At 48.4% G+C, this 27,372-nt stretch overlaps 1 protein-coding gene across 1 annotated transcript; it reads right to left on the bottom strand.

Annotated features, from left to right (window-relative positions):
- Positions 1 to 2,226: 2,226 nt before the first annotated feature.
- LIMD1 (LIM domains containing 1) lies at positions 2,227 to 27,366 on the bottom strand. Its single transcript, XM_003207256.4, has 8 exons — positions 26,128 to 27,366; positions 20,548 to 20,649; positions 10,413 to 10,480; positions 9,109 to 9,171; positions 7,648 to 7,778; positions 6,491 to 6,542; positions 5,741 to 5,809; positions 2,227 to 4,863 (listed from the first exon to the last, which is right to left on the bottom strand). Exons 1-8 carry the CDS (start codon positions 27,230 to 27,232, stop codon positions 4,726 to 4,728), a joined length of 1,728 nt encoding a protein of 575 aa, XP_003207304.2. The 5' UTR covers positions 27,233 to 27,366; the 3' UTR covers positions 2,227 to 4,725.
- Positions 27,367 to 27,372: the final 6 nt, after the last annotated feature.

Genomic DNA, 27,372 nt, shown 5'->3' on the forward strand with positions numbered 1-27,372 from the left:
CCCGTTTTCTGCTCTCCCGTATTTTTTTCCCCCGTCCAAGCTAGGAGTGCTGCCCGCCACTCCTACGGCCTCCCCTCCGAGCCCGCAGAGCAGACGGGTTGTTCCACGAGCTTTCCCCAGGCCAAAAGCTCACCCCAAAGCCTGTGGCAGCATTTCACCTCCTCAACCCCATCCCCTCACCTGCTCGATGGAAGAAGCTTCCCCATGGGCCTGGGATTATGGGGCGAAAGAGGCATTCCAGCACGGGCTCTCTCTGTGAGCTTTCCTTCATCTGCCAGAAGGAAAACACAGCCTGTGGATTGCAGCACTGCACCCCTGCTGCTGCCCATCGCCTCTGTGGGGCTGGGACAAACCCAAGGCCTCTCCATGGCAGGCAGGGCTGCCGTCCCCTGCCAGCCCTGGTTGCAGGTGGGACACCCACCCACGGCTCACTGCCTCCCACAGACAGCGATCAGACACTGGGAAAGACCACTCTGAGCGCTGCTTCACCCTATTGTCTTTAATCACTGAAACCACAAGGGCCAGGCCGCTGCTGCTGGCCTCCATTTTGTAGAAACACCCAATGGCACCAGAGAGCCGTGCAGGAGGCTGTGGTTAGTGACACCAGCAAAACACTCTATCCCAATGTCACGCTTTCAAGAAGCCGTAACATACAAATGAGTACCACAAGTACCACTGGCCAGGCTCCGATTTGCTTTCAGGGTGTGTGGCTATGCTGCGTGTGTTTCCTTCACATCCTTCCTTCTCCATGCATCCCTCTGCTTTAGCACATCATTTTGTTTGTTTATCGATCAAAAAAATCAATTTTGGTGGTATTTTCAAAAAATTCCCAGGTATGCCTTCCCTAGAACAAAATGGCTCAAACTCTGCTCCAGCACAGACATGTGCACGTGCACTGGGGGATGTGGTTAGTGGGCACAGTGAGGTTGGGTTACTGCTTGGACTAGATGATCGCAATGGTCTTTTCCAACCTTAACAACTGTGATTCCATGACTTGTTTCCCGTTTGCATGGACACTCCGCATCTGAAGTCTGATGCAGGCAGAGCCTGCCTAAAGGATGGGAAGAGTTTGGCATTCCCTTTAAGCAAGGACATGGTTTTGCTGTTGCTGAAATAATAGATTCCAGGGAAATACAGAAGGGCTAAATATGAAAAAAGGACCTGCAATGTTTCAAGGCCAGGAGCTTGTGGGAGGGACAGGTGGAGGTCCTCGAAGAGCCAGTGCTGAAACCCAAGGACATGAAACGTTTGCCCGGTGCTAATAATCAGCACTGGGAACACTTTCTTCTCCTGAGGGACAAAGAGACCCCTCATACTAACCTGCTTCACCTCAATCCTAACACTGCACTGCTGATAAGACTCCATTGTTTCTCTCTGACAGCGAGAGGGGTCAAGGGAACGGCATGGAGCTGTCAGGGGAGGGGCAGCTGGGGGTGAGGGAAAGAGCCAGAGGGCGGTGGGCATGGAACAGCCTGCCCAGGGCTGTGGGCACGGCCCTGAGTGCTGGAGCTCAGGGAGTGTTTGGACAATGCTCTCAGACACTGGGTTTGGATTTTGGATGGTCCCATGTGGAGCCAAGGGTTGGATTCAATAGTCTTTGTGGGTCCCTTCCAATTCAGGATATTATGTGATTCTGTGATTCCAAACAATAGAAATTTAACAGCATGACCTAAACAAAAATCTATTAAACACTGGCTCCTGAAAACAAGTTTCAGGGAAATCATCTGAATAACTACTTGCATGTGGGCTACCCCTTACCAGGGCAATGGGACTTCCAAGCATCCCTTCTCCTAAAACAAGTCTGAAGTGCAAGCTGTAGTAGGAATTAAAAGCTAGACTAGCACATTTTGATTTCTTAATAAAGACAGACCCACTTGAGTAGCAAACCCCAAGGTGAAGAAGCCAGGTGATAGGCAGAATTTAACATACATTGTTTGCAACTCTTTTGTAAAGGAGCTGCAAACTGGAACTGTTCCAAATGGCCCAGAAGGCCCAGCAGTATCTCTGAAGTCAAAGGTGGAAAGGACTTCCCCAGGCCCGGCACTTCACTGTGCTGACAAACAAGGGACATGGATTGGCTGTGACTCCCCCACACTGGGCAGGAGGCAGGAATAACACAAAGCTCCAACCAATTCAAATACACATAAAAGCAGAACGAGTTAAGGCGCACAGGTGAGCAAGGCAGTGCAGTATATGCTGTAGCTTCAGAACCATGAACTCAGACACTCGGTTTTCACATTGTCATTTCCAGCACTTAGTAAATACACGAAAGGAGAGCATTCACACTTAATAATTTATATGGGACCTCAAACCTGAAAGTAGGACAGCCTGCATTTTCCCGGTCCAGAGGAGCAGAGGGAGGCTGTCAGAAGTAACCAGACACTGTGAAAGCAGAAGCCAAACTTTCCACTGCTTTGCAGGAGGCTCCTGCGAGATAGCTCACTGCAAACTGCTGGCTGGGGCTTTCTGAAAAGGAAAATGTTTTATTTCTCTAATTCTCCTTTCTTCCGGCTTATTTTAGGGGCCTGGGAAAGGCTGTAAGAGTGAAGCAGAAGTTTAAACCACTGTTGAGAAAGAAAAGATCAGTCCTGCTATTGTTTTCAGATCTTCCCAAATGAAGGCCAGAAAATAAGTGTTAAGAACATGCTCCCAAACCAAAGAGCTAGCCAAAGCATCAGCTGTGCAGCAGCTGGCCTCAGAGACAGCAGCATCCAAGCATTTGGAGGACCAGCTCATGTATTTTAGATTAAATCTACCTCTTCTAATGTCACAGGTGAGGCTTATTCTGCATACTGCAATGGGACATATCCACCACAGGCTTTCGGTCACTCACTGAGGGGCCTTAAATCCCCTGGAGGAATGGAGCAGCAGAGCCCAGCTGCCCACAGCTGGCATCCCAAGAAGCATCCCAGAGATGCTCCCAGCTGGGGGGGACAGAAGGCCAGATCCAGGCAAGTCCACACCAAGACCTTCCAGCTCCTCAGCCTAGAGGAGATAAACTGAAGCAGGCATGCAGAAGGGTGCTAGCAGGCTACCTGTCTCCATATTAAAGCAGATGCTCGTACTTCTGTTTAGTCCTTTGCACAATACCTTGCACCACTCCAAATGGAGAAGTGCAGTATTTATCAGCACTGGCAGAGACAACAGCAAGAGGGCTGCTGAGGTGCCTGGGAAGAAATGGCAAGCGGCATGGGGAGAAAAGCCCCATGATGGCAGGGGTAAAAGACAACCCTGCATCCAGGCCCGAGGTCCACGAGCCAGAGTGGAGAGAGGGGGAGGCAACCTGCAGCCAGGGCTTCACAGGACAGAGCCCTCTGTCCTGCAGTGGTGGTACCAGGTTGAAAAAAGAGGTTTTACCCCTGACAGTGAAAAAGGCAAGTCAACCGTGCTTCCCTGAAGGACTACTTTGAAGTAGTAGGTACAGCTCCAGCTGAGTAATGAAGGTGCTCTGATGACACGGTGTGAATGTCTAGCTACATTTGTGCTATGGGAAAAGATGTATGGTTGAACCAAGCCAGTTCACAGCAAGAGCTCATTTCTAGAGACCCAGTGCCACTGCTCAGCCTTTGATTTTTCAACAGAATAGAAAAAAAGAGCAAAACTCCCAGCCCCTCACTCAGATAAGCTGATATTATTCATGTGAGCAAATCTGTTTATACCAGTGGCTGGACTGATGTGAGTACAGGTTGTAGAACTGGGCTCTAAATCCCACTATAACAAAGCCTTTAGAATGATCCTGAGCTTATTCCCAGAGCTCTAAATAAGCACCACTATAAAATGGCTTTGTGCTGGGTAAACACTAAGGAGTGGCCAGGCTGGGGCTGAGCTGTGGGGACAAACCATGAAAACATCAGGCAAATATCTGTACATGGAGAACTTCTTTTCCAAAGTGAGCTCTGTAAGCAAGAACAGGGATGGATTTCCCTTACGTCCATACTATCAGCATCCCAATCTTTCCAAACATCATCCTCTATTCGCACTGTGACAAAGCAGATGGGTCCCTGTGTATTGCTGTGACATTCTAGCAGCAGCTCGTATCCAGTCATCACAGTAGCTTAGCTCAGCTTGTTCCAGTTTCTTGTTCTGTTCAAAATGGGATATTGTCTCCAGCTGCTAGCCAGCATGCCTGGGCTATGCTTGGAGAGTTGGTGCTTTTACAGCCACACTTGATATACCAGAGTTCAGGGCATTCACTGGGAGGTCTTAGCACACTGTTTTGCAAAGACTTATTTATTTTCTAAAGTATTACTAAGAGAGTGTGTCTAAAACCTCGTATTAATAATATGATGTCCTTTGGAGAATGTGATGAAATGTTCTTGTCAGGAATCACTTAGTAGACTGATGGAGCATTCCCAGCAGGCAGGCAAGCCAGCCTCCAGCTTTTTAACTGTGCATGGCATGATCTGAGTTTGTTGGCTTGATAGCAAGTTGTGCTTTCACTGAAGAATCTTCTAAAATGAGCCCAAAGGAATCTCCAAGAAGCAGAAAAAGGCACGTAAGAGTAAACCAATTTTAGATAATGTGCCACATTCCTGGTCAAGTAGATAGAGTTTGGTACAGCTGGAACTCAAATGCATACAAACTCTGTGAACCCAGCAAAAATCTCTCATATCCTTTCACAGGAAAATTGCCGACTGGAGAAAAACATGCACAGGAAATCAACGGTGGGTAGGGTGATCACATAACAAATGGTCTGTCAGGGCTCCCAGCTGTCAGCCACGTTGGCTAGTAGTGATGCTGGTACACAGCTGCTGGGGTTGTGCCATTCTCTATGTGTTTCAGATGACAGGAGTGACAAAGCAAATGGTCATCCAGAGGGTAACAGCGATGCCCATCTTCGTCATTCAGTTCCATCCCACAGTCCTGCAGAGAGAGGTCATGCAAATTTAATTAGACTATGTGTTTATCTCCCAGTGTCAACTGGGGTCTGGCTTGCAGGAGAATGTTGTGACAAGGACAGGAGCTCCTCGCCAGCGGCTCCCTCCTAATAAGTTCAGTTTTTGTCAAGAGCAGGAAAACATCTGACATAGGCATTTTGAAGGGCAGCCTTGTATACATAGGTCTTAACTAGTTTGACTAAATAAGCTTTATCTCATGGTGAGTTGCATCCCTACATGTTTTAAACATACTCATGTTTCCTTACGCTCTCAGGTACGATTCACCACTTTGCATTAAATTAATTGCAGTTGTACTGATGTGAAACTCACCTGCAGAGTCGGGGTTCCTTTCCACTGCACTATGAGCACAATGATAGAAGACATGTACATATTTTAATTCACTTTACATACGTATGAAGGCTCTCTGGGAAGTCCTCCATGAATATTTAAGAGCTCACATCTCTTGAGATTTTTGTGGCAGCCATATATCCTCTCCTTACCACTGACCGCACATTCACTTCATTCATAAGTGAAGAGAACTTACACCAGATAGGATCACTCATCACCTTAGCGTTTCTGAACAGTCTGGCCTGGAAACCAGATACACTAATGTGATCTGGAGCTCAGGGCTTTCAAACAGCAGCAAGAGAACCTTACTGATTCACTACATTTCCTTCATTAACAAATAAACTGGATAGCAAGTGGACTGACAGATGGACCTTTGTCAGCCACAATATTAAAAGATTTCAGAGTGCAAGGTCAGAATTGCTTATGTACTGCCACTGGAAGCGGGAAGATTTTAAAAATAACAGTTACTATCACTTTTAAACACCCTCTACTCCCCTAGAAAGCTGCTGACCTACCTCACAGTGATAACATTCCACATGGTAATCCTTGTCCATAGACACAACGCGAATGGTCTCATCAGACCCCTGTAAGCATTCAAGCAAATGAGAAGAAATTACAGAGGATTACGGGAGGATTAGACACATGCACTCTGCAGATTGCTTCTTGTAACAATATCAGTGTTGAACAAATGCATTTTGGCCATTGGTTGAAAATCACAAATAAATCCTGCCACCTATTTTTACACTAAAGCTTCATCACTGGTTGCCTGCTGATATCTTCTAAAGCATAACATCAGAAACGTAGAATCCTCTCTGCTAACGGTTCACATCTATCCTAAAACATGCACTGATGATTGGATAGCTTCAATATATCACATTTCTCAGCACTTTAAACTGGCTTTGACAAAGCCCCATCTCCTCCAAATAAGACAATGAATTAGTCCCAGAGGGTGAGCAGAGCACCACCACCATTCTCTGAAGTGAAGGAATGGTAGCTGTGCACAATGCTAACAGCAGTATAATAGTGCAGAAGGTAATACAGTAGCCTGGCCTGAGGGGAATAAGCTTTGTTATCAAACAAAGGAAGGGTCACATCTCAAGGGCAGTGTATGAGCTTCATTTAAAAGGCAGCACTCCAGTGGAAGCAATTGTCTCTCCAAGTCCACAAGGACACTCATCTTCACAAGATGGTCAAGAAGGGAAGAGAGCAAGACCTGAGACATAATGCCTTCTCCCCAGAAGGGATAAGTAATAAAAGGCTCTCACCTCAGATGGCAGAATGGGAAGCCCACATGCTGCACACTTTGGAGCTAGAACTCTGCAGGAAGAACAAGAAATTGAAGGCAAGTTATCAACATAAAAACGAGAGTCCTGTCTGTGGTGATAAGTCATGTTGGTGATAAGACAAAACACTAAAGCTGTAAATAATTTATCCATAGGAAAGCTTAACATCTCAAGATCACAAATTCAATTACAATTGATTATAAGTAATGCTTGGCACATGTTGCTCAGTCAGGTAAAAAAAGATTTTACACTTAGTGCCAGTAAAAAAAACAAGTAAAACAAAACAAAAACACTGTAAAATTCCTGGCTATTAATAAGAAATTTGGAAGAGAGAATGAGGAGAAAGTGAGCAGAACTGGCTTCAGAAAAGCATATAAAAAGAATGAGTTGCCTTGTACCACAGCAGGAAATTTCAGAGAAAACACTAAGGGTCTGCTAGATTCCTCAAAGCCTTGTACAGTAAATAAATGAAGTTGCAAGGAAATACGTGTCATTTCAGAACAACAGTGACACACGAAGCACAATATAAAACAATTCCAGGGACTGCTTGAGCAATACTTATTATCTGTCTGCTCAGAATACAGGAGCATGTTAGCCAAACAGGCACTCAAAATGTGTGCTGCTCTAATCCCATAACTACTAGCTAAGAGCAGAGCTCTTCTATTTTACTGTCAAAATGATAAGTGATTTTTCAAGTGGATTCATTAGTCATTTAATTTAAAGCTGGATAAAGTTTGCTTTGGATGTTCAGTGGTGATTTCTAAAAACATTCTTTGAAACCCAGCTCTGCAGCTACTCCAAAGCAGCTCGCGTTGACTCCTCACAGTCTTCCTTCAGCGCAGACTAATGTCTTACATGACAGAATGCTCCACAAGCACTATTTCTCACCTACCTCAGAGACCACTAAACACTCTCTGCTTTGCAGAAGGTGCAGCTTAAGCCTGGGGTTTAAGTGACTTTCTCAGAGTTACACAGGAAGCCAATGGCAGGGCAAGAGGAGAGGCATAGGGAACTCTAGAGTCTAACCCCATCCTCAAACTCCTAGCTTCTAATCCTCTATTTGTTTCACTGATCAGTAGTTTCTAAGTAGCTGAAAAGGCTTGTTGATCATGTCTCCTCTGATGTTATTTTGTCCTTACTTGTGGTAATCTCTGACACAGTAGATTTTGTTTTCAGTGTCTACAGTGAATGGCACACCATCCAGACACTCGTTGCAGACCACACATCGGAAGCAGCCTGGATGATATGATTTCCCCAGAGCCTGCAGGATCTGCAACAAACCAAGAGACAAGAAAGAAACACGTGAACAGTCAATACCGGTGAAATAACACTCACAGCTTTGCATCACACACTGCTGCATGTTCACAAGCAGTGCTGTGTTGGTTTTTTTCACCTCTTCTAAAAGTTAACAGGAAAAGAAAGGGCAGCTGGAATCTGGATTGCCTAGAACTGAAATGTTAGCGTGGATAAGAAAGCGTGGATAAGAAAGCTCAGTTAAGATAGTTAGCAATACTGGATAAAAGTGACAAGATTTAAAGGGAAGAAAATGATTTTTAAAGCCAATAGGTGGAGAATCAGTATAATCACAAGATGTACCAGGCCAAAAAGGAAACACATCTCTATGTTCTCTGTGAGAGGTTGGGATGATTACTATTGCTAGGTTTTTGTATCACCTTAAATTTAGACCTTCGTACTCACTGGTGTGGCCTTCTAATTAACACAGACTACAAAAACCACGTTGAACTCAACCTGCTACATAAAACAGCTTTTCCAATTTTAATGTTTTTGAGTGTAAGCAGGCAAGCAAAGATAATTAACAACAGGTATCAGGAAGGCTTGGGAGGAGTGCCATGATCACCCTGAAGGTCTTCATTTCTTTGCTGCAGCTTTAGTTTTACACCGTCAGCTCATGAATTTGTCTCCCTCCCCATCACCCACAGCCAAACACGGCCTGGTGCAGGCTGAAGGCCAGCTGATGCCTTGAGATGTCACCTACTTGCTGCAAATCCTGAATGGATGGCAACCTGCTGCAGGCTGATGGGAGTGCACATCTATTCAGTGGGTTTTAAGGATCTGGACAGATCGGGACTGAAGCTTGGTTCACACACTCTGGCTCCCCAGAAAGTCAGTCCAGAGCCTTCCATCACATATATGAAGCTGTGACAAGGCAGCAGCTTCATCCTCAAGGTACATGAAACTCACTATACATGGTACATAGAATTGACTGTCAGACAGACAGGCTCAGCAGAGCACGGCTGATGCCCCACAGCAAGGGAGCACTGCAGAGCCTCTTCTTTTTGCACAGGATTATGAAAACTCTGCTCAGAGAAGCCCAGAAGGGGATGAAAAATCTGAAGGCATCATTTTCAATTTGCACTGAAAACAGGGAGAGCAAAGTCCTTACATACATGCAGCAGGATGCCAGCTTCGCTTCCCTGCAAAAGCCAACAAAGGCTTAGCAGATTTTCTTTCTGCTACCCATCTCTCACTAGGCAGACCAGCAAATGACAACACACAGTACTAGTTATCAAAATGTTTTGCTGTTGGTACATTCTTCTAAAAAGCTGTGGGATTTTTTACCTAAGGCAATAATCACTTACCATGTCCATTATCAAATGACCACAAATGAAACACCTGTCAGCTGACTGCTGGAAACCAGAGTACTGCAAGGACAAAAAGGAAGTGGCTTAACATTTCACAAGGCTAGTAGAGCATAAGCAACAGCATATTGTAGGGCATTATTTGCTTGGCCTTTTCCTGTACTCCTTCACAAACTAAACTTTCCACTGTTTTTGTTTTCAGTATATGAAGCTGTGGATGGAATATTCTATTAAGACACCAGACTTGCAGTGTTCAGAAGGAGTACATGGCCCTGTAACTTTCAAGTCCTAAGTTTATTTTAGCGTATAAGCAAATGCTATAAATGCATAATAAAATAATATAAGTCACATAAGTCATACATAATAAAATAATAAATAAGTCACTTACTCATAAGACTTAGTTCTTTATTTGACCGTAGGAATCTACAAACCAGGAGCTTAACTGTACTTATCACATGCTCACTTCACAACATTTGCCAAATTCTACTTTGAGTTACACCTTTCTAGGTCTATTAAAGCTAAAGGTAAGGAACCGACTGTCATCTCCCAACAAACACCTCTGTCTAAGGTTTCAGTCCTTTCTGAATGGCAAACTGGAAAAACTGAATACTTAAGATGCATTTAACCAATGGTTCCATTTTCTGTCTGTGCAGAATATACTGGTGAGAGAAAAGAAAATCAATTTACTTCTCTTTGATAGAAATCACTGCACTCCTCCAGTAGGAGGCAAATACAACTTTTTCAAGTCTCAATGATGGTTTAATCTACGAGGTCTTGGGGGTGAGGAGAGGGGCTATGGCTTTTTGTATTTTCTGTAACATCACTGCAGTGCTCCTTATCTACCACCCATGGACCACGGAATTGATTCACACTTAAATACACTCACACAAAGCCACTGAGGGTAACAGAAAGATATCCATTAAGATGCCCAAGCAAAAGTAGTTCATTGGGAAAGGAAATTCCCTCATTCATTCTTCTGTAGCCATTCATCTTGCTCCTATCTCCAAGGAATGGTAACAGACACACTCTGAAGATGCCAGCCCAAGAAGCTCCAGCTTTGCTATGGGTTCTGCACTGTGACGCCATGGCCTCCCACTCAGCTACCTGCAGTGTCACATGTGGGCAGCCACCATGTCTCAGGGCTGGCCAATTTGCTCAGTCTGGTCTGTCAGTGAGCAGGGGAGAATGACCAGGCTGTGCAGGAGCTGTGCAAAACACAGCCAGAGCCACCAAGGAGAAAGGCTCCTGTGTCTCCTGTGGAGGCTGAGACATGGTGGGGACACAAGGGTCAGCTGTGTGCTTACCAGGAAATCTTCCTCACAGAACACCTTTCCATTGACGAAATAAAAGGCTTTTCCTCTCAGTTTCCGACCTAAGGAAAAAAAAAACAACAAGCAGAAGAGAAAGGTCAATAGAGAGTAAGGAGAAAATGTGAGCAAAAATTGGGCGCTGAGAAGTGATAACTGAGAAGTGACCCACAGCAACGATATCAGAACACAAAAATCCTACAGCTGGAGCAGAGCCTCCACCTCCAGAATGTCCTAACAGAGACAAGATGACATTTTTCCAAGAAGAGACTCTACACATGGGAAATGTGTATATATATACATTTATATTTACTACAGTTTTTGTGTTTATGCTTTGCATCTGCATTCTGTTTTCCACAAAGTACAGCTACAAGTACAGTACAGTAAAATGGCTCCCACTGCTACACCTAAATGGAGGCCTTGGCTGCCTTGGTTTACAGATGTGGAAGACACAAGGTCTGGACTCACCTCTCGGTGCTTTAGGACTGTGTGGCAGCCTTCGAACAATAATCATGCTGGCTGCTGAACATTAAGAAAAGGGAGAAGCCAAGCAGAAATCCTTCACTCAACTAAAGCCTTTGCCATCTGCTGTCTACACCAGAGGGCACTCTCTGGCCAGGAAACACCTCATGATGTTACATGGGAAGGCTCCAAAGCAGCTCCAACTTTTGGCAGTGAGCTCAGAAATGTTTAACTTCAATCTTATATTATGTGATAGCGTGGGCTCCGGTGATCTTCCCAAGTGCCTTCCCCTTTGTATGCAACATCTCTCCTTAAAGACAAGTGGGCAGTGGTGAGGGAAAACATGCACGGAGCTGCAGGATGAGGGTGCTTCTTTGGGCAGCAGCCCCAAGCAGTGTGTGAGCAGTACTCATCCAGCAGAGCAGCTGAAGCCTGAATCGTTGCTGCTGCGCCATTCCTCTATGGTGACAAAAGAAGCATTTATGGGGCTTTCTGCACCCAGTGTATTTTTAACCTGGTGACATTCAAAGGTCCAGACTGACGGCGACAGGACTTTGGGGAAGCCACTGCAGCCAGCGCTGCGCAGTCCTCTGATCAACTCAAACCCTTGATACACCTAGGAACACCAGGGCATGATTTGTCTTTATCAGAAGCAATTGCTCTAATACATGTCCTAAATTGCCAGCTCCTGACTGCATTTCACTTTCAGTTCCTCCTGAACTTAGCTAATCTCTCATTGAAAGAAATCATTTCAACCCTCTCATCCACTCTCCCAACAGGAAGTCTGAGCTGCATGCTTTTATGTTCTGCTCCCTCCTGGACTGTCCTACCTAGCTGCAGGGCCTCCAGCATGACCTCAAGGTCACTTCAGCACCAATTTCAGAACACTGCAAGCTTAGTCACCAGTGCTTTCATGCTAAACACACTTGACTGAGCAGCTGGCCACAGGATACCACAGGGCTGCACTGCCAGGATGTCAGTGTTTTTGTCCATCTTCTGAAGATACACAGAGAGAACTTTACCAGGGACTTGCAATAGCTAAGGGGAGATGCTGGGCAATCTTTCATTTACTTGCTAGGGAGCTAGTTCTCTTTTGAAGTTGCTTTTCTATTATTAATTAGGACAACGGGGGTCACAAACCCATGTTTGAAAATGAGATCGCTCTCAACGCATGTAATGATGCAGGGCTGTGTTTGGACGCCAGGGCTCTGCATGGCTAGAGAGGCAGCAAGGACCTTACTTCTCTCTTATCTGAGCACAGAGGAAGTTCTCTGGCATTTGCACAGCAGGTGGGCAAGTCTCATGCAGGCTGGCAACAGCTCCTGCATCCCTTCCATGCTGCCAGCCCTGAGCTTCTATCATTATAAACCAGTCCTTCTTGAAGTGCTGCAGATATAAGATTTGCACGTTACCAATGGCAGGTGAATAGGACTTCAGTTTCCAGATCTTGCAGGTGACAAGCGAGGTCCCCCAGGGGCCTTGGGACCAGAACTCTTTAGCATCTTTATCAGTAACACAGACAATGGGATCAAGTGCACCCTCTGCAAATTTGCAGATGACACTAAGCTGAGTGGTGCAGCTGATACAGTAGAAAGAAGGGATGCCATCTAAAGGGACACCATCCAAAGGGACATAAATAAGCTCAAAAGATGGGCCCATATGGACCTAATGAGGTTCTGCAAGGCCTAATGCATTTAGGCTGTGCCAATCCCAGATATGTATACACAATGGGAGAAGAACCCACTGAGAACAGCCCTGTGGAGAAGGACTTGGGAGTCCTGATAGATGATAACCTTAACATGAGCCAGCAGTATGCATTTATGGCCTAGGCCAACAGTATCCTGGGCTGTGTCAAAAGAGGGGTGGCCAGCAGGACGAGGGAGGGGATTGTCTCTCTCCTCTCCGCCCTTGTGAGGCCCCACCTGGAGTACTGCATCCAGGTTTGGGACTCCAGCACAAGAAAAATGTGGAGCTTTTGGAGGGAGTCCAGAGGAGGGCCACAAAAGATGATCAGAGGACTGGAGAACCTCTCCTACAAAAACAGAATGAGGCAGCTGGGCTTGTTCAGTCTGGAGAAGAGAAGGCAGTGGGAAGACCTCATTATGGTCTTCCAATATTTAAACAGAGCTTGTAACGGAAGGGAAATCAGCTTTTTGCATAAGCAGATAGTGATGGGACAAGGGGGGATGAATTTAAACTAAAAGAGAGGAGATTTAGATCAGATGTCAAGGGAAAGTTTTTCACTGAGAGGGTGGTAAAGTGCTGGACTAGTTGGCCCAAAGAAGCTGTGGATGCTCCATCCATGGAGGTGCTCAGGTTGGATGGAGCCCTGAGCAGTCTGATCCAGTGCCTGATTTAGTGGTTGGCAACCCTACCTGCAGCAGAGGGACTGGATGGTTTCTGAGGTCCCTTCCTACCCTAGCCATTCTATGATGCTATGATTCGGAGCACAGAAGACCCACCAGGGCCCAGCCAGTACATGTTTTTGTGGTGCTTTCTGTGGACGCTGCCTTTGACACCACACCGTACGGCTCCTGCTGTGTGCCCCACACTAGGCAGAGCATCAGAGCTCTCCTTCATTCCTGGTATCTGTCCCACTTCTGCTGGCTACCACCACGGCTGCATGTGGCAGTGAATGTGACACAATGTCTTCTCTGAGACTGGGGCTGCACGAAAGGGTCACTTAGAGGCCGGCACATAGCCTAGTTCAGCTGTGACCAACAGGCAGGTAACCCAGTCCAGATCAAAGTCTTTGTGAACCCGTGGGCAGAAGGACAGGAAAAACTGTGCCAAGAGAGCAGCCCCATTACCAGTCTGTCTCTCTTAATTGGACTGCAAAACACCCTCTGTACCCTCACAACATTTCAAGCAGTAAAAACAAACTCAGAGGAAAAACAAAATACCCAAGACCTGAAAGCCAAAAGCATGCTTTGGAGCATGTAGCAAAAGGTCAGCTGCCCATAACAGCAAAGCAACCACAGGCAAAGGCAGAAATGGCTCTTCAAGGGGAAACACTGAGAAACCACAGCGGGCCATGTAACAGAGCAGCACCTCTCCTTTGCTAATAGCAAACCATTGTGAGAAGATATTTGAATGCTTCTATTTTAAGGGAACCCCAGCATTACTCTCTGAGACCTCCAGCACTGGCTTTTGACCCCATGCTCAGTCAGCCTCTGCTCCAGAGACAGCTGCTGTGCCCCCCACAATGCACGTGCACTGGGCAGCAAGCAGTGCTCTCCTCCCAGCCCTGCACCAAAGGACTGCCCCCAAAGTGCTCAAGCATACACAGGAAAAAGGAGGGCAGCTTCTACCTCCCCAGGCAATGCTCTCTGTGAGATCATCCCTCTGTACTCAGCTCTGGTGAGGCTGCACCTCTAGCGCTGCGTTCAGTTTTGGGCCTCTCACTGCAAGAAGGACATCGAGGCCCTGGAGTGTGACCAGAGACGAGCAACGAAGCTGTGAGGGATCTGGAGCACAAGTCTTATGGGAGCGGCTGAGGGTGCTGGGATTGTTCAGTCTGGAGAAGAGGAGGCTGAGGGGAGACCTGATCGCTCTACAGCTGCCTGAAAGAAAGCTGTGGTGAGGTGGGGGTCGGCCTCTGCTCCCAGGTAACAGTGATAGGACATGGTCTCCAGTTGCACCAGGGGATGTTCAGGTTGGATATTAGGAAGAACTTCTTCTTAGACAGAGCAGTGAGGCAGTGGCACAGGCTGCCCAGGGAGGTGGTGCAGTCACCGTCCCTGAAGGTGTTGAAGAACCGTGTGGATGTGGCACTGAGGGATGTGGTCATGGGCATGGTGGGGGGGTTGGTGGTTGGACTAGCTGATCTTAGTGGTCTTTTCCAGCCTTAAAGATTCTGTGACTATGCAGCAAAGCAGGAAGCACTCAGGGAGAAGCTGAAGCTGTGACTAGACAAGGTTTTGAGGTGGGAATTTCATGTCCTCCCCTACATACTACTCTTGTTCCCAGCACCACAAGCACAGCAGCAACGTCCCCAGAGTGGCAGAATTAAATGCACTGCTTCACTCTCTGACCATAGAAGTATCTAGCATCAAAGCTAGACAAGAGAACAATTTTTCAAAGTACAGAAGGCCACAGTGCAAACTGAGACAGCACCTAGCAAGTTACTGCTTAAAACATTATGAGGAACCTCCTACAATCCTAGAATCATAGCAACTCAGGTGGAAAGGGGCCTCCAAAGATCATCGGGTCCAAGCTTTCCACAGGCAAGGGGAGCCTGGAAATGAATCATCTAGCACTCTGTCCCACCACACCTAAATCCTTATGGCACAGCACAACCAATACTATGCCTGTTAACAAAAAGCATATCTGCTGGGGGCCTCAGGGCTGTATTGAGCCCTCACAGCAGCACTGCCCTGGGATCTGGCCAGAGGAGGAACAGCCCTGCCATGGCAGCTGCCCTAGATTTTCTCCTGCACAGCAAGTGTGGATGCCACACCACAGGGGTTTCTCACCAGCGAGCTGAGAGCTCAAAGACAGAAAGTCAGTAAGAACAAAGCAGCATTCAGACTGGAGCGGAAACAAGCGCTGATGCTACTCTGTCTCCCAACAGCCCGTAGAGCCTGGCAGGTCTGAATCTCTTCTGAGATTACTCCTGCTAAAAAATACATCATTTCCTGCACGGCCTATCACGTGATAATTTTATTAAAGGGATGCTGAGGGAGGATTCCTGGCAACACCTAACACTCCCCGCTTTGAAGGCCCGCACACTTCTCACGCGTGCCGATCAGCGCAGTGGTTTTGTGTTTGGAGCCTGCACGAGCCAGACACATGAGCAAGTCTTGCCCATGCTGGAGCAGCTTTTGCATCTGAAGACAAGCACACACACACTGAGGGGAATTCGCTTCCCAGGGCTGTCAGTCTGCCTGCCCAGGATTATGCTGCACTTGCCTGCAGCAGTATTTACAGGTGCCAAAGAACACCTTGGCCTTGCTGTTCCAGGAGCTGTACACCAGCACAGGGCACACCCACACAACATAATGAGCCCAAAGACACCATGAGTTCCATGTAACTGTGCTTAATAATCACTGCTGCACGACTAATTAGCCCAAGCAGAGGACGATCCTTGCAGTTAAATTGATGCAATACCTTACTACCTTGTTTAGTAAATGACCCTTAATATCTATACACACAACTATATTGTGAAATGTAGTGAGAGACAGCCAGTTGGTGTTATTTCAAACTCTGCTGCTGGAACAGCAATCTGTTACCCTTACACAGACATCAGTAGAGATCTGAGCTTAAATAGAAGTCATGCAGGCACGCCAAAGGTCGAACTCTGTAATCTGGCAACGTGCAGATCCTCACCTCTCTGCAACAAGGGGACAAAACCTGGTTCTGCAGTAGGCTCTCCTGCTGCAGTTGAATGTCAAACCCTCATTCGGACCACCTTGCAATCAGTTCTTTCTTTCTGACTTCCGTGCTCGCCTACTGATTTCCTTCATAGTCATCTCTGACACTTCCCTTGCACTTTTTTAGCTTTCAGATTTCCTCTGAGGACCCAACGGCATGAGCACAAGAACCACATGCTCCCAAGTGCGTGGGGAGCAGAGCTGGAACTGTCAGATCAGAGCCTATGTGAGTCCTAGAAAGAAGTGCTAAAGCAACCCAAGGTAAATGACATTTATAAGGGCTCCTTCCTAGCTAAATAATAAATACCAACACCTGGAAATACCTGTGTTCTTCAGTGTTGTGAGTGAGTGGTTACACAGAATCTTGAAAAGTTAATGTGTAACAAACCAACTGATAAGTCAAAATATTTGTCCAACAAACTGAAAGAAAAGCAAGATGCAAACAGATGCCTCAAACCTGCAGCAAACAGCTGTCTGACTTCTGAGGATGTTTTTTGAATCTACTTTCACAGCCTTCATGTAAGGCAGATATCATGCAGTATCAGAGCAGCAGAGAGACCACATTTTTTTCCCCTCTCCCCTCCACAGAAAGCTGCCCTGTTTGTGTGCCTGCCTTGTAACAAACAAGAAGATAAACGAGACTCCGATGCCAAAGTAATCATTCTAAATCTGTTGTTTTGACCTCTAAGCCAAATTTTCTGCATTGCATGCCTGTGGCTCAGATAATACAGTCCATTTTTTCCTGACAACTGAACCCTGTAGCATATGTATAGCTCTGCTCTACTGATTGCTCCCTTCTACCATTTATCTCTGAACATACACACAGCAGGAAACACAGGGTGTAGGAAATTCGGCACCAGGAGGCATTGGTGCACCCAGCCCTTCAGAGCCACTCAGCTTTCTGTATCTGGGAAACCAAGGCACCATCTGGACACAAACCCAACTACGAACAAAATTAGAAATCCTTGCTAAACTGAAAACAGCAAGAAGGCAGATATAAATATCTGGAGGACAGTACGCTTTACCTTAATAGGTAATTTGGTGTATTTTATTTATTGGAGGGGAGATGTTCAGTGTTTCACCAGAGCACAGATTTTAGGATTGAAATCACTTCTCAAAGGCAGCCTGCACTGGATGCTGTCCAAGACGAACTCCACTTGACCCTCAGCACACAGCCTAACTACTTACTTTTCAGATAGAAAGCAGAGTTACCACATGTGTTGCTCAGGACGTGCTTTGCAGCCAGGCAGGCGACACTATCCAGACAAATGTATATTTTTCTGGCAGTTAGAAAAATCTCATCACGTTTATCACAGCGGCTTCATGGTGCAGAGCACTGAAGGCACTTTACCCACGATGGAAACCATTTCAATTTGTGCAGGGGGGGATTCCTCACAGTGGCCTTGTTTCACAACTACAGGGAAGGCTGGCGTGCCATCCCAGCCATCAGCAGAGCAGCTGCAGTCCAATTCAGCTTCACCAACACGGCAGGCCAGGAGGCAAGGCCTGCTGGCAGGAGGGGATGTGCAAACGTGCCCATGGCTCCCCAGCACCTTGGGGGAGGCTCTGGGGCATGGAGCTCAGGTAGGGGCAGAGCAGGAGCACCCTGGTTTGCACTCATGTAAGTTTCAGTAAAGCTGCAGCATCCCAGTCACTGGGAACCCTGCTCTGAGACGTCACCGCGGGCAGAAAAAGGCCTGCGTCAAAGCTGAAGCACAGCAACAGCATTCACTGGTAGCGACATGCAGCCTGCTCCTTCTGATGTGGCAGATGGGACAGACACTTTAGCAGGGTGCATTGTAACAGGACAAGGGGAAATGGTTTCAAACTAAAAGAGGGGAGATTTAGACTAGACGTGAGGAAGAAATTTTTTTACAATAAAGGTGACTCAATGTCAGACTGGACTGGGCTCTGAGCACCAGATGTAGCTGTAGGTGTCCCCGTTCATTGCAGGTGAGCTGGACTAGATGACCTCAAAGGGTTCCTTCCAACTCAAATGATCATGTGGCCAGGAAGGACTCAGGAGATGCTAGCAGGCTGACCCAACACGGAGTGCACAACAGTACGACAGGGAGCGCAGAGGCCGGAAAGAAGGGAGCAGCGCTCTCAGAAACGTGCAGCATTTGAAGTACATTTCCTCTTCTCTTTTACCAACAAATCGCCTGGGAGCAGGGAGGGAAGGGGAGAAGTCATTTCCTTGATCTGCACAGTATGGCCTTTTTGTTATTGTGTGGCTGCCAGTGGCTGGACTGGGAAGGGAAGAAGCAAACACATCCCTGAAGTCACAATGCGCAACCTGGAGAGCGGACACTCAGCAGATTTCTGGCAATCTGCAGCTCTCTGGATTGTGGCCATTGATTAAGAAGTGCTTTTTACCACAACATTCACAGGAGAAAAATATTTCTGTCCATCCCCTGCAGCAGACAAACACTGCTGCCTGAAAGCACATGGAAAATGGCGGCAGACCTTGAGCATGGGTCAAATGGTAGACTTGTTCTCTCACAGGGATACACAATATTTTCTCTTCAGAGAAACACTCTTATTACTCCTTCCAAGCTTTTTTTGTTTTGTTTTCCTGCTGGCATCTCCCTGTTTGAAAGCCCCAACACAGCTCCATAGAGATCACAGAATCACAGAACATCCTGAATTGGAAGGGACCCATAAGGACTGTGGAGACCAACTGCTGGTTCCACACAGGACCACCCAAAAATCAGACCACAGATGTTTCAGACCAGAGATGCTTCAGTTATTCCTGGATAAGCAAGAAACGTAGCTCTGCATTGCTGGTCTCAGCCTCTTTCCATCTTTCTGGCATAACCTAAAGCACAAACCATTTCATCCTGGAAAGGTCTGGAGAGGGTTGCCTTTCAGAATAAGAAGTAAACAGCTATTTTTTCAGCTCTCACTAACACACCTTGTTAGATATGGAAGAAAGCTATTTCTTAACCAAACATACAGAAAAAGAAGTGACCACTAAAGCCTCCGCAACCACACATAGCTCTGTAGTGCTCAAGACAATAAAATCAGTTCTAAAAGAAGGGTGCAAAGTGTTTATTTCTAAAGCACCAGTTGCACAGCTGTAATTTTAGAAATTTAAGATAGATGGAACTTGCTGCTGGGTTATTTGTCATTATTTGTCACAAGAGATCTGTGAAGAAGGGCAGCTCGGAGGCTGCTGGGGCACAAATGGAGGAAGGTCCCTGAAGCTGCAGCCAGGGATTCTTTCTGTAGATTTCAAATCAGCTCATAAGAAAAAAGGGGCAAGCTGCTGCTGCTGAGCCTATAGGGAAACTTGTCCTGTGCTAACACCCCTTTTCTCTTCAGTTTTCCTGCTTTCAGCCTGATGACAGCAAAGCAGTGCACTGACAGCATAGGTGAGGCAGGGCAGTTGGTGCTGGACAGCTGGGAAGTGAGCTGCAGTTCAAGGTTCAGCTACTATTAGAGAGCACACACATCTTTCTATATTTATTCCTGCTTTGCAGCTCCAAATAAAACACCAGGCCTTCCAGTCCTGATGAGTTTACACTTCTAAATACAACACGGGAGAAAAAAACCACAAAAGCTCATCTTGGAAAACCAAACTGATACATACATGAGCACCAGATGGATTATTATTATTTTTACCACTGCCACATACACAGCTACATTTCTAAAAATACCCACTAGCTTGGGGTGAAACATAACAAAACTCAAAACCACCACCTTAAAAACACAATTTGAAATAAGAAGCCTGGTTTCTCAAGCCAGCTCCATAGCAAAACTCCTCCTATTTTATTTATTTATTTTAAACGTGTGGTTTTTGGCAGCAGGGGATGGCCAGCTAACAGTGAACTGGGTTGCCCACCACGCAGAGGTGAGTACTGACATGCAGAGAGCATCCTGCCAGCAGCTGGCTGTGAGCTGTCTAATGTGGTGGGACAATAGCTGTAAAGTCTTCATGGACACTAAAAAGCCCTGAGTTCTAGTTAGGGTATACTTACTGCCACTTTGAAACAAAGCACTCATATAAATAAGAAAATGTGGCTATCGTTGAGAGACAAAGGAATGAAAATAACCTCCCCGCACACCAGAAAGCAGAGAACAGGCACAATTCAAAATATCTTTCCTAAATGCCTAGCAAGAATCTATTCAAAAAACAAACACTAAGCTCTGCCACAGAGGCACACAGCTGCAGCAGCCTCCAGCTGGCAGACAAATGGATAACAGCATCCTTCTGTTCTCCTCCTTACACCAGAAAAATATTCACCAGAAGAATCCATCACAGGGCTTGAGCAGCAGCACCAGGCAGGGTTACTTACTGCAGGCTCCACAGGTGAAGCAGCCGTCGTGGTAGAGGTTGCCCATGGCCTGGCAGGCCTGGTTGGCTCCATACACCCCTTTGCTGCACTTCACACAGGTTCCTACAAGAGAGAGAGGGCAAGAGAGGTCAGGAGCAGGTCTGAGGAGCACACTGGTTCATATGGGGCTGGGTGCTTCAGTTATGAGGGTCACCACACCTGCCCTATACTGCTCAGCTGAAGATCAGACACCATGTAGGTGACATGGGTGTCATGAATCCTGAGAAATGCTGCCACCGAGGCCATCCAAACTGTGTCCTCAGTCCCAGACTCCTCTCACAACGGGATGTGGACAGGAAGGAGCCATGCTGGGGCTCCCAACACATCAGGCCATATGGGCAGGACAGTCTCCTGGAGATCCTTAGTCATGCTGCGGTTAGCAAAGCTTTGCTGCTTTTGGGTACTGCATGCTCCACAGCAATTGGAAAGGTCTTGTCAGAGCTGGGGAGAAAACTACTGGGGAGCAGTGCTGGAAATAACACCCACGCTGATAGCCCAGGTTTGGTTTGCAGTCTCTTCTCACTGTCAGAGCGCTGCCCCAAGCCCTACTATGCCCAGAGCCTGAGCCCACACCAACCAAAGCCTCCAGGGAGGTTGCAGAGGATGAGAAGTTGCTCTGTTTTGGTCACATCGGACCTAAGGGGAAAGGCTGGCCTGGCCGCAGGCCCACCCCCACATGGTTGGCACGAGGTTAGTGGAACGTGCTCTCTTCAAACTAAGCAGATTTATCTCTGTTATCTATTGAAAGAAACACTTTAAGAAAGCAAATACGATCAGTAATGAAAGATGAGATAAATCACGCAAGCATTACCACAAAAAAAAAAGACAAGATAAGAAGAAGTTGGCTTTTCGTATGCCTGTGTTCTCTTCCAGGCATGTAGGATCAGCTCCAGCCCGACAGTTGTGCAATGCTCCGGCACAGAAGCAAAGGCCAGCTCACACAGCTCCCTTCTGACTGCAGCAACGCAGAGCTGTGAACGGAAAAACTGCAGGTTTTGCTGTTTAAAACCTTCTTTCCATGATATCCACCAAGCTTTCCAGAGAAACGACACGCTGGAAGTGCCTGCATTTTTCCCCTCTCTGTGCCAGGGAGCAGCTGCTGCAGAAAATTATCCGTGTGCTCTGTGTATGAGTAGCAATGAGCTCCTTTCCATCCATCCTGTGCCCGTCCTGTTGAGGCTGTGGAATACAGGCAGTGGCCGTGTGCAGCCCAAGGGGACAGATGGCCTGGCCATATCCTGCGGCTGCCCAACATCCACCATCCATACCCACCCCTCGCTGCCCCACACCTCTCTACCTTCTGCTGCCCTTCTTCCACCTTCTGCTTAACCCTCCTGTCCACTATTTAGCCCTCCTGGGACATGGAAAATAAAGACAAAGAATGAAAGGTCTTGGTTACTTCACCATGCTTACATGAGTGTCAGTTTGAGCAGACAGTCCCCCACTATCAGGCCCCCAGGCTCATGTGGCATTACAGGGGAGGAACAAGAGTTTTCTCCTGCAGCACTGGGGCGGTGAGCCTGGAGCACATGCGCAGCACCCAAAAATTCACACTCGAGTGCACAGGCAGAAAGGCAGCCGGATCTGGAAAGGGCACGGGATGTAAACTGCTGATTTCAGTCCAATTTCTGCTGGTCGGGCAGCTCAACCTAAGCAACAAAGAAGCCTCTGTTCCCTGTCACATCGGACGCGTCACGTGGAAGGCGACGAGCCTCCAGGGCACAGCGTCCCTGTGTCCAGGGAGCCAGAGCCCATCGTTGCCAGCAGCAAGCAGTGTGGCTGCTGGGAAAGGCTACCAGACACCTAACCTATCTGTCTGTCTGTCCAGGATGTCAGTCCCAGCCCCAAAGCTCAACACATGGACTCGTGCTCCCACAGGACTCAAATACTTTAAATGCGTTTCCTCTGAGTGCTGCTATGTCACATTTGCTGGGAAATACACACATACTAATATTCCTGGGATCACCTTTCTGTCTGCTTGGGCACACTACAGCCAACCATAAATGCAGCCTTTGGGCTCCAAGGCAACTTGCCTTTACCTTGCTCCCAGCTTGTGCAGGGAGGAGATGCATGAAGTCACAGCTTCAGTGTTCCAGACCCCACTCTTGAAGACCCACCAGTGTGTTCCACCACAACCACCACCACAACTCATGCACACATTTTTCAAAGACTGCTTGCTGAAACAGACTTCCCTACGTCACACCCCATGTGATGCTTTCGGTTCCTCCATCTTTACATCACACCATCTCCAAAACCCAATGCCAGCTCCCTGTGGCTCACGGTAACTTCATCGCCTCTTCACAAGACCCCCCAGTCAGCACCGAGGGGACAAGGCCTTCCCACACACTGCACTCCTCAGCAAGCTGCTATTCCCCACCAAGCAACCTCATGTCTCATAGTGGTTTCAAGACCAGTGTGAAACTGAGTGCCTGGAAAACAGGGCAGCCTGGCCCCCTCATCACTCAGTAGCATCACTGACTTCATTACTCATAGCGATGAAGTACCCAAAGAATCACAAGGTTGATAAATGTAATTTTTTTGCCCTATCTTTGCGTGCAATGTTGAACCCCACCTGCACGCAGTGCTGGTGAAATACAAAGTGCCATCAAACTCCTCTGAGACATTTTAAGTGAGAGATGTGAGAGATGATGTGAACTCCAGTGCAAAATGAATGAGACTCCACACTGCAACAGCATCCCAGCCAGGATATCTACAGATCTCTGTCTGACCTCCTTCCTTTTTCTTTCCTTTTGTTGTAGACTTTTGCTTTACAAACCCAGCTGAGCTCCCATGAGGAGGGCTGTGGTGTGCTCCCAACACAATGCACAACACCAGCTCCACTGTGCACACAGCTTCCAAGCAGAGCTGCTGCACTCGGAACTGATTCCACCCACTTGGACACGCTGGGGCTCCAGTCCACCCAGGACTTCAGCTGCTCACCTACAGCACCGCATCTACCAAGGGAAAGAAACTTGTGGACGTGTTAAGCGGATGGCTGCTGGATGCTGGGGGGGGAGACAGCCCAGTGCTTTGCTGCCAAATGAGACACGTGAGGCCCTGCTAACGTACCTGCAGCTCTGCTGTGAGCAATAAGGAAGGAAGTCAAAACTTAACACCTAACACCTAACAAATATTTATAACCATTTGTAAGTGTTTAAGAAAACCTCTTGGTAACACTATGGATAGGCTTTATCAGATGGAGACTTTCATCTAGCTGTATGAAGTGAGCACTGGTCAAAGCATGATACTGCACACTACAGCTCTAAAGGTATCCCTTCGTGCCTGTGGGTGAAGGAACCCCAGTATCAGTGATTTCTGTCAGGATCTCCGGCAGTTGCAGCAGGCTGGGGGCAGTAAGGCACCTCTCCTTGCTGGATGCTCCCTGGAGTGGACTGTGCAGGCTGTCCTGGCTTGATTCCAGCAGCAGCCCCAGGCTGGGGCTCTACCTGCTCCTGAGGTTCAAGGCAGTGATGCAAGGATTGCCCCCCACCCCTCAGTTGACACCGAAGGCACCCCACGTCCTACATAAACTACGTCAGCACTTGAGAGCACGCCTGGAGAACCCAGATTCCTCCAAAGGCACACACGAGCCCACACTGCTCACATTATTAAAAAAAACAAAGAACAAAAACAAAAACAACCTTGGCTTTGCTTCTTTCTCTTCACTTATTCCTACCCTGAACAGATAAATGTGCTGCATAAGTCAGCGGGCGCTGACAGATGACCAGGCTCCCTGCTGCTCTTCAGCAGGGCATCCTATCCACACTATGACTCGTCACTGCTTTATGCTGTTCTAGGACAAACCTTACAAACCTTCATTTTCACATGGTGAAGAAAAAAGCAGCTCCTTTCCTACAGACAGAGTTGCTCATGATAAATACCTGATCCAGGCAGAGATGGATCAGCAGTCCCCCCACGCAGAGCTGAGGTTCTCACCACCCTCTTTGCACACCTGCACCCCACCCCTCGCCCTCTGGCCCCGTCTCCCTGCTCTCACACATCAGGTGCTGTACAGAGCCTGCTCCAGAGCCCTGCCAAGCAGCCCGGCTGGGAGCCAGGATTACTGCTCCCTCACTGTAAACGTCCTGTGAGACAAAAGTTTTCCCCAGCTGCTGCCACCTGTTTTGTGACAAAAAAGTACAAATAAATCTAGCCTATTATTCCATCTGCCTGCTTTCTAACGTCGTTCCCAAGCGCATTCTGTAGCAGCTATGATCCCACTGGCTTACTGGCAACCAGCAAAATCCTCACATTTTTGCACGCTGTCTCCTACGAGGTTTTTCTCCAAGCCCGTGCTCACATAGGGCTCCTCAGAGCAGCACTACAGTGAGGACCCATGAGCTCCTTGGAGCAGCACACTCCCAGCTCAGCATGCAAAGCACTAGAGCGTGCCTCCAGGCTGCAGCAAGCCCGATAACGCAGCAGGACACATCACTTTTCTGCCAGAGGACAGAAACCTATCTGCCTGCCACAAAGCTAAACTCGATCTCAAGCCCTGAGATAAACAATCACAGCAAAGCCCTCTGCAGGCAAGTGTACTACTTGATGCCAAGAAACACACTTACTATGCAATTTGCAACTAAATGCTCAGCGTGCCATCACTGCGCCCACCCTGCTGCTAAATCACAGAGCGGCAGGGAAAAAGGAACGCTCACTCCAGCCATGACTGTTTGCTATCCTATGGTACTAAACCAGTTTGGTAGGACGCTCCTATTCTCCATTATCCTCGCATGTAAGCGGTCTCTTTCCATCACAAAGCACTAACACAAACCTGTTGGTCTGCCCGAGCTTTCGGTCCACAAGTCAACTATTCCTCCCGAATACTTGCAACCCACTCATCATTTGAGAGCCAATGAGGACCGACACCTGGGGCACAGAAAATCTGCTGACTATGGGAAACCCTCGTATCCACAAAGCTTCTCTCTGAGGGATCCCTCAAGTGTGTAGTCAGCTCCTTCAGGGCCACTCCAGCAGCAGCTCCCTCGCAGGTCACACATCCACCACTGCAGCACAGCCACGTTCAGGAGCCTCCAGGGCAAGTACCACTGAGCACTCATCCTCCTGCAGGTCTGGTTGCCCCCATGGCCTCCTGTGGGTCCAGCCACATTCGTGCCCCACATGGCACAAAGATGTGATGTCGTCCTGCTCCTTAACAGGCTCCTTTCCATCCAAACATGCTCAGGTAACATACTTCAAGCACATGGAGAATGGGCAATGTTGTGAAGAGAAAACCCGCCTAAAGGGAAGAAATTCCTGGCCAGCAATGGTGGACCCTCCCAAAGGCACTGCTCCAGCTGGTGCTCAGCACTGTTCTCCCATGGCTGCTGTGCTATGAAACTTAAGGATTAAGAAGAAAGCAACATTAAAATAAGAGTTTTCAGTACCTGTGATGAGTAATGGTTAAATGAAAGAAATTGAAAAGGCATAACCCAACAGCAGCAGTATTGACACACAAAGTGAAGGCATGAACCTGCCACCACATACAGCAAGGAGCCATCTCACACCTAGGCACGCATCACGTCCTGTCGCAGCTGTGCTTACCGAAGTAGTCGGCCTTGGGCCGCGCATCCATCTCCTGCTCCAGGCGCTGAGTGAGTGCTTCCAGCTTCAGCTCAGCTGCAGACGGCCCCTGCTCTGGCTGCTGGAGGGTCTGGCAGGGCAACTTCACCTTGGCCACGCCGCAGCCCTCCTGGTGCCCGCCGTCAGGATAGAGACTACTCGTGCCCTCCTTGAAAGGCTGCTTTGGAGTATCTGAAGTCAGCGGCCCACGTGCTGCTGCCAGGTGCGAGGCACCCAGCTCGGGGCCACCGTTGGGCCGGTGGTTGTGGCCGTGGGCTACGAAATGACTGGAGGGACCGGGGTGGACGCCAGCTTGCTGGTAGTCCACACTGGGGCCCCCAGGAGCAGAGCTGGGTGGCAAGGGCCGTGAGCCGCCCTGGTGCCACAGCTGGCCGCCATCTGTGGTTGGCCCATCCACACCGGCTCGTGGCCCGCAGGGCTCAGTGAGGGCCAAAAACCCAGGGCTGGGCTGTGCCGCGGAGGCTGAGAAGGAGGACCTGTGCTGCGGTGTGGCCGCTGGTGCCCCATCCGAGGGACCCACAGGGCCACGCACTTGCGAGAAGGAGGAGGACCTCTGCCCAACTGGCTTCAGCTCCTGGCCCTGGCTGCCCCGCCGGTCATCACCGCCATTCTCCTGAGGGTCTCCGCGGGGCTCCGCTTCCCAGCCTCGCCGCCCAGCCTGGGAGCTGGGGGACTGAGTCTCCCCAGGCATGGGGAAGGCTCTGCAGGTGCCTGGCCGCCCGCTGCCAGGACCCTCGGCTGCCACCTGGGGTAGGGGGCCAGCGGCTGAGCCCAGGGGCGGCTTGGCACCGCGAGAAGTAGGCAGACCGGGCCGGGGTGCACCCAAACCGGCCCCACCATTGAGGGAAGCAGTGGCCATCAGCATCTCCTGCTGCTGCTGCTGCTGCTGCTGCTGGAGGTGGATCTTGGCCATCTTGGTGGCAAAGACCCGCCGGGTCTCCTCGAACTCCGGGTTGTTGCCGGCCGCCCTGTCCACTCGAAAGAGCCCATCCTTGGAGGCCTCGTACATGTTGAGGTCCTCGATGAACTTGCTGGCCTCCAGGCCCAGGTCGTCGTACTTGTCCATCCCGCCCCGCTCTCCGGCTGCCTCCACCACCACACGCTGGGGCCCGCCGGGGCCGCGCTGTGCCGGGCTCAAGTTTCTTTCTCCCCTCTTTCTCGTCCCTCTTCCCGCGGCGCACAGGGCGCGGAGCCCTCAGAGAACCG

The sequence above is a fragment of the Meleagris gallopavo genome, chromosome 6 (genome assembly GCF_000146605.3).
Source record: "Meleagris gallopavo isolate NT-WF06-2002-E0010 breed Aviagen turkey brand Nicholas breeding stock chromosome 6, Turkey_5.1, whole genome shotgun sequence".
Lineage (NCBI taxonomy): Eukaryota > Metazoa > Chordata > Aves > Galliformes > Phasianidae > Meleagris > Meleagris gallopavo.